Source organism: Rhinoderma darwinii, chromosome 4 (assembly GCF_050947455.1).
Source record: "Rhinoderma darwinii isolate aRhiDar2 chromosome 4, aRhiDar2.hap1, whole genome shotgun sequence".
Lineage (NCBI taxonomy): Eukaryota > Metazoa > Chordata > Amphibia > Anura > Rhinodermatidae > Rhinoderma > Rhinoderma darwinii.
In genome coordinates this window covers 202299908-202307877 of record NC_134690.1, presented here as the reverse complement: position 1 = coordinate 202307877, position 7970 = coordinate 202299908, and the positions used below count along the sequence as shown (strand labels likewise).

Sequence of the window (7970 nt, the reverse complement as noted above, 5' to 3'; positions counted from 1 at the left end):
GCAGTAATGGATAAAATTGCCTCCGGCGGATTACGCACCGGCCACTTCACACGTGCCAGGCACCGCGGGCTATCAGACTTTAACCATCAGAGCTATTTATTATGCAGCATCTGACTCAAGGGCCAATTAGGAGCCAAGGAGAGATATCAATGCTTGGCCCATTGCAATCGCCCACCTCAGGTCATAGGCTGAGATGAATCATCGGTGAATTATGCGGACTTTTTCACGCTTGTCTTCAGCCGGCAGACACATTTAGTGCGGGGCTCGCTTAAACATCTCTATTTGTATAATGGGAGGTATAGCTAAAGTAAATGTAGGCATGTGGAATGCTGCGCCTCTGCCTATCTGTTATTAGGTCTCTCCCACCTTTATAGTAGCAACTAGGAGAGCTCACCCACATTATCGCCCTATAAATACACCATTGTGTAGAGGAGGAGATGTTCATTCACTCATTTCCAGAACCTCCCTATGAATTAAGTGAATTGTAGGTGACGCTAGTAAATACAGAAGACAGTCTGTCTCATTTGTCTTCTTAGTCCCGTCCCCCCCCTCTTTTTTGGCTGCCTAGTAACAGTCGGCCAGTAGGCGACGCTGTTGTCCCGCTGCTGAACCCCAGGTTCCCCCAGGCGTGGAGTCAGTGCCCACTTTCTTTATGGCTTATGTGACTCATGCGAATAGGGTGGCGAATAATCATCCATAATTAATTATCTGTGTTCCCACTGCGGGATTAAAGAGATAAGTGATGAACAGATGTGGAGAAAACAAGTGCGCACACACACCGGCCTGCACGCTAGGACTGGAGACGCATGTCATATAACGGGGGATTACCGTCTACCTTGTCGTATCTATACGTATAAGGGGCATGGCGAGGGCATACTATGTGGCGCTGTATATAGGGCGCCCTCAGGCCGGTCACCAGGCAGGAAGAATGCTAACGCTGAGCATCTCTCATTCAAGGAGATCCTGGCCCCGCCCTCTCCCTTATACATCGCACAGGCTGCTGACGTCAGAAGAATGCATTTGCGTCATTGCAATGTGATTGGTTGACATCGTCTGTCTGTCATCGCTCGCGAATCTCCCAGATGTCCGTGGAATGTAGCAGTTAATTATAGAGGCAGGATAGTTCTAGTGCTGTGGCCGGCTATACAGTGGGCTCCGTCACCCGTCCGTTGGCCCCTGAGGTACCAGAGGGGCCGCAGCTGTGCACACCTATCCCCGCCAGCTGTCCCCCTTCTCTCCATAGTAATTACCCTTATTACCGTGTGTGGAGAAGCCGTCTGGAAAGAATAGACTTTCTTCATTATGAGATTAAAGTCTTCTCCATGACGCAGGCTGCCCGGGTCACTCTGTGACAGAACTTGGTCCCCCTCCCCTTACACAGCCGGGCACCCTGTACGGAGGCGCAGCGCCTATATATAGGGATAGACTAGTAAGAAGCGGCTGTGTGGCGGAGAGAGCTGCCCGGACACATCGCTATGCTAATGGAGGGGCGTGTCTGGGAGGAACAGTGATACCTCATATATAAACTAGTGAGGGGGAGAGCGCGGCACATCTCCTGCTGACAGTCTACACTCCGTGCAGCAGGTTCACCGCCGCCTGGACTCTACTCACTGCGCACTTCTATTCCGGCACGAAGTAGCGGATTAGCGGCTCAGCTGATTGACTTGTGTCTATTTGCACGATCGTGTGGAGACGTTCAAAGCTGGCAGAGCTGGCAACACGGCATCTTACCATGGCAGACGATGAAGGTGGCATATGCTTAGGCTGCGACAGCAGTAACTGCAACGTCCTGAGCTGGGAGCAAGTGCAGCGCCTGGACGCGATCCTCACCGAGACCATTCCCATCCACGGTCGGGGCAACTTCCCCACTCTGGAGATGAAGCCCCGGCAGATCGTGAAGGTGGTGCGCTGCCGCCTGGAGGAGAAGAACATCAACGTCCGGGATGTCCGTCTGAACGGCTCGGCAGCCAGTCATATCCTCCATGAGGACAGCGGACTGGGCTACAAGGACTTGGATCTCATCTTCTGCGTAGACCTGAAGGGAGAGGCCGAGTTCCAGACTGTGAAGGACGTGGTGCTGGACTGTCTGCTGGACTTCTTACCCGAAGGAGTTAACAAGGGGAAGATAACCCCGCTCACCCTAAAGGTAAATAGTGCAGACACAGGCTCCCTGATGTGGCCCTTCCTGTGCCAGCAACATACCACACTGACACTATTATGGGGGCTCCTATTTCCTCCTAATACCACACTGACACTATTATGGGGGCTCCTATTTCCTCCTCCTAATACCACACTGACACTATTATGGGGGCTCCTATTTCCTCCTCCTAATACCACACTGACACTATTATGGGGGCTCCTATTTCCTCCTCCTAATACCACACTGACACTATTATGGGGGCTCCTATTTCCTCCTCCTAATACCACACTGACACTATTATGGGGGCTCCTATTTCCTCCTCCTAATACCACACTGACACTATTATGGGGGCTCCTATTTCCTCCTCCTAATACCACACATATACTAAGTGTCAGCCTAACTCACAAACTTCTCTTGTTCTTGGCTTGCTGTCAAAAATGTCCTATGCTCCGATGCCCCTCCATTACTGTGTGACTCGCCGCCCCTTTCCCTGGTTCCTTTTCTTTTTTGGCAGGGCTTGTCTGCTTGTCATTGTGCTCTTGTGACTGACTATTTCTTGTGTTTGTCTTTCCAGGAAGCTTATGTCCAGAAAATGGTAAAAGTCTGCAATGATTCCGACCGCTGGAGTCTGATCTCCTTATCTAATAACCATGGCAAAAACGTGGAGCTGAAGTTCATGGATTCCTTGAGGAGGCAGTTTGAGTTCAGTGTCGATTCCTTTCAGATCAAGCTGGATTCTCTCTTGCTTTTTTACGAGTGCTCCGAGAACCCAATGACTGAAACTTTCCATCCTACCATTATTGGGGAGAGTGTGTATGGAGATTTCCAGGAAGCCTTTGATCACCTTTGTCACAAGATCATTGCCACCAGAAACCCTGAGGAGATCCGTGGAGGTGGCCTTCTCAAGTACTGCAACCTTTTAGTAAGAGACTTCAGGGCAGACTCGGAATCCGAAATGAAGTCCCTACAGAGGTACATGTGCTCTAGATTTTTCATTGACTTTTCAGACATTGGAGAACAGCAAAGAAAGCTGGAGGCCTACCTGCAGAACCACTTTGTGGGCTTAGAAGACCGCAAGTATGACTATCTCATGACTCTTCATGGCGTGGTCAATGAAAGCACAGTATGTCTCATGGGACACGAAAGAAGGCAGACTCTGAGCCTTATCACCATGCTCGCCATCCGAGTATTGGCTGAACAAAACATTATTCCCAACGTAGCCAACGTGACGTGCTACTATCAGCCAGCCCCCTATGTAGCAGATGCCAACTTTAGCAATTACTATATTGCCCAGGTACAACCCGTCTTTACATGCCAGCAGCATACCTACTCCACTTGGTTACCCTGTAATTAAGACTGACGGAACGACTTCTCTGAGGAAAGCGTTCCATATCCATATTAAGCAGGGGCATAGGTGTGAGTTTGACAATGATGATCTGCTCTAGGTTAATATCTTTGTGAAGCTTGTGGTTCATATAGAATTCACGAGAGCACGGTCCGAATGATAAGCTCCGAATTAATTGGGTTCAGCCCCAGAGCACGACGCAACCTGTCATTTAATGCTAAAGTCTCCTTCCGTAGTATGGAAAAGGAGGCTTGCTTAATGGAAGTGCAGGTTGGCAGTTCCTGCTCGCTTTACATTAAGGTCGGTTAGACAAATGGAATTTGCAAGAGGGTCAATGCTCTTAAAAAGTCCTTCTGAATTTCAAATATCTATAGCAACGTGTGAAGGAAGATGCATTGGCTAGCTAGACTGAGCATTGGGTATAACCTGCCTGCTCACATACAACGCTTTCTAGGACACGGTAAACTGCAGGAAGGTGGTACAAGTTCACACCACTGTCAATCTTCTGACAGATCAGGCATATTCTTTCCAGATATCTGCATCAATCACATTGTACAGATGTGACAATGCTTAGGGAGATAGTAGCAAATGTAACGCTTGAGGACCAAAGATTTCTTAAAGAAACATACCCAAAACAGGAAGGGGAGAGATTATTTGTGTAACTATTTATTGTATCAAAGTGCCTGTTTCCTTCAGAAAATTACCAACATATCTTTTGTGATTAAACCGCACATTTTCATTTATCAGGGATTCTAAATTTAAAGTCAAAACATATTAAAAAGTAATAAAAAATTCAATTAAGTCTAAATCCTTAACTTGTGATGGAGAGTGTAGTACTTGCCATGTTTTTTCTTGGCAGACATTTGTATAAAGTTTATTATTGAACTGTTTGCATAGTCACACGCATAGAGATTTATTGAAATCTGGGTTAGATATATGTAGCACTTAGATAATGTTTATATTAAGATCTGAGTGTTGAACATATTCATGATAGAAAAGTTTTACTTCAAGGTTTCAGCTCCGACCTGGAGATTCTGTGAAATGAACGCTTCTGGCGAACGTCTTGTTTTCTTTAAGCAATTCCCTTTTAAGAAAATCTAGAGCTTGGAGGTGTCAGTACATGAGATCAGTCAGCGGAGTATTAGAATTCTGTTCCTATTAGAGTTAATGGCGACATCTAATATATATATATATATATATATATATATATATATATATAATTTTTTTTTTAATTGATGAAATATAAACTTCTCTTGAAACCCATGAATGACAGAATTTCAGTGGAACTCCACTCTGCTCCATCTGTTTTAAACAAATGCATAGTAGGACCACTAGGGGTATTTAATGTGAATCTCCCTGTACTGTACAGCTCTTGTAGCTCAGTGTTTCTGTCTTTACCATTACTTTCAGTTTACAATGTTAGTACTGTATTTAAGTCGCACACTCCTAAAGTGTCAGAATAAAGCAGCTTTTCCATTGTTTTGCTATATTTTGTAGGCAGACCCTGTAGCTAGTGTTAACCCTCCATTGATGTCACTGCCAGGGTTCCACAAGTTGTCTTACATTTGTATAGCAATACTACATTCATCTCAGTAGGGTACGGTGGTGACGAGTCATTCGTATGCGACAACCCCTTGTTTACTCCGGTTTTTGATCTGTTATCTTGGCCTGTGATGGCTCTTACAGTCCATCTGATGTGCAGGGACACGAGTGAAAGATTCAATATCTGGATTAATTTATTGTTTTGGTGCTTAGTAAAGTAGAACTATGCAGACGCACTTCTGCCAGGTCTTTTGTTTGGCAGATGCAGGGTCTTCATTGTAAATCACTGTGGAAGTATGGCACCTTGGATGCCATCATATTCAAGTATTACTAGACTGACTTGTGACGGATTTACTTGCCTTTGCAGAATTGAGGTGGGCTGAGTTTAAGCTTTTTTTTTTTTCTTCGTTTTCCGGCATTCAGCATGAATCATCAGAAATGAGTGTATTTTGCATGACATTGACCAAGTCTGATATAACTGTAGTGCCAAATAAAATCCTTAATTCCAGTAGGTTTATACAGATTGGTGCAGAAAAGTCCTATTTAACCTCAGTAGCAGCAGAGGCCCTTGAGCTGAAGTGCTGTCAGTTCTGGCAGCTTAGTGGTTAAGTCTGACTCTGGCCCCCAAGGCATCTTTTGGGGCTGTTTGCTGGAATTGAAATCCTGTCATTGTTCAACGTTCTGGAAATTGCTAGATCGAATATCTGTCTACGTTTTTTTTTTTCTCTATATCCAGTCTTTACAGGCTGTTCTAGCAGGAATCCGATTTGTTTACTGTAGCACCATTCCTGTGAATTTAGCAGGATCTGTTAAAGCTATTGCACTGCCGCTCTGTTTACACGGAAATTTCTGGCCTTTTTCTGTGACTGCTCCTGTCTGTTTTCTGCTCCGTGATTAATAGCGGACAGAGGGGCACGATTCCCAGGTCTCCTTCCTTCAGACAGTAAATCAGAATTGAGATATGCTTGTCTAAATCAAACGGTATCCATACATAGATTCACATGTCGTGGAGGGAATGGCTGGGGAAATAGGATCAGCTGGTGATGGGGTATAGCTATTCTTCCCACAACTATTTACATTGCACACATAGCTGATCTCTCAGTGTAAGGTGTGGAAATACATATAGATCTATAGATAACCCCTCGTAGAAAGCAAACTTTACATGAGGCTCACTTTTCTTTTACACTTGTATCTTCTTGACGTTTCACATTTTTATTTTATTTAACAGCTGGCTGCAGCTAGTCCTTTTTTTCCACACCTATGTACTTCTTTTAGCCATAGTTTTTAGATTAGATTCAATGCACATTTTATTTTTGGTTACCAAATTTTTATGCAGTATTCTGTACAGCCGTTTCTTGCAGAAATCCATGGAAATGACTTGTCAGTCATCCAATATGTGAAAACGGTGAAATTGCAGGAGAGACAAAGCCCCCTTTGAAATCCATGACTCCTTAAACACCAGCCATTGGACAGTTTGTATGGCGGATGGATTTATTGCTAATCTATGTAGAGATAAAACCTTCTAATACAAATGTGATGAAACATCAGAACTCTTTCAAGCCAAACCATTGTATGTTGTTGCACAAAAAAAAAAAATGCACGGGTGTTGTGTCTAAGTAGTGGGGTGGGGGAGGGGGCAGTGTTAAATTTGTACTTTCTTAATATTATTTTGCTTTACACACTGATGCTTTTACATTACGTACCTATATTTTATTCAGAGTTTTAAATGATTCATGTAAAATGCTTTGTACATGACTTGTATTATGTTGTTGGTTGATGACTTTGCCAATTAAAAAAAAAAAAATACAACCGAGAGAAAATCAAAACAAAAAAAATATTTTCATTGTAGACTTTACTGTCTTACAGATTAATTCTGTCAAAGCAGAAATATATTTTACATATCTATAACAATGTGTGGTTTTATTTGCAAAATGAGGACTTAATTGGAGATGTAATATGAGGTTGCATGGAAACTAGAAAATAATAGCTCATTTTGCTCTCAACCTTTTCTCTATACAATATGAACACGGCCTCTTCACACCTGCAGTGTCTACTACCCCTTTGCTTTAGCTCCTTTTGGAAATACTTTGACTACGCGAAGGACAGGCAGGAGAGCGGATGGAAAACACAGGCTGCTGGCATTCATACTGGAGCGAGAGAGAGGATTGTGAATCTTGTTTACAGCGTCCAATATTTGGATTTGTTTTGTAAATAAAGAAGTTATTTTGTTCTATTTATCTGCGTAGTATGTCTTTTGGTGGAAAGTTCTGGGTGAGTGATGGAAGTTGCATTCATGTAAAATAAAAATTCTGTAAGGCTGCTGAGAATAATCTGCTACAACAGCTTCCTAGTGGGAGCTCCGAAAATCTCTAATCCTAGTGTGTTGTTTTTTTTTGTCAGCCAAATGTGTGCAGTCAGCTAGGGAAAGGCCTAGCTGGAACATGCCAAAAATACTTGGCTCTCTAGCACTTAGCAACCTAGATAACCCAGAACAACACTTCTATTTTCTCAATTAAAGGCAACCATTTCATACTTGGAGACAGTCGGAAGTTGTATTCTTCTTTAACTTTTTGACAAGGGAAACAATTTGATTTTCTAATCCTAAATGGATGAAATGAAGGGCTTGTCTGCCTGGTATTGCAACTCCACTCACTTATGTAGGGGGTTGAGCTGCAATACCAGGCACAGTCTGAGAACAACAAAGATTGTTGATGGGTGATTGTGATCCTTTTTTTATCCTACTGATACACTACCCTATTAGGGTCAGTTCACACACAGTTTTCTGACACACAGCATTGTAATCTGTGCCAAAAATGGCCCAAATCGCACCCCCCTATTGATTTCAATGGGAGGCAGAGGTGTTCCCCCCCCCCCCCCCAGGTGGCTTTTGGCCACTCGCAGAAAAAAGAAGCACCCTCTTTCTTTGAGTGGTTTCTGCCTCTG

At 43.8% G+C, this 7970-nt stretch overlaps 1 protein-coding gene across 1 annotated transcript; it reads left to right on the top strand.

The window, feature by feature from the left end:
* Nucleotides 1-1060: 1060 nt before the first annotated feature.
* On the top strand, nt 1061-7264 carry TENT5A (terminal nucleotidyltransferase 5A). Its single transcript, XM_075862069.1, has 2 exons — nt 1061-2146; nt 2715-7264. The coding sequence occupies exons 1-2, from the start codon at nt 1733-1735 to the stop codon at nt 3492-3494; spliced, it is 1194 nt and encodes a 397-aa protein (XP_075718184.1). The 5' UTR covers nt 1061-1732; the 3' UTR covers nt 3495-7264.
* The last annotated feature ends 706 nt before the right edge of the window (nt 7265-7970 follow it).

Bases quoted from the DNA above. Each gene is read 5' to 3' on its own strand.
- TENT5A (XM_075862069.1), top strand. From the start codon at position 1,733: ATGGCAGACGATGAAGGTGGCATATGCTTAGGCTGCGACAGCAGTAAC. The intron at 2,147-2,714 runs GTAAATAGTGCA...TTGTCTTTCCAG, and splicing joins TAACCCCGCTCACCCTAAAG to GAAGCTTATGTCCAGAAAAT.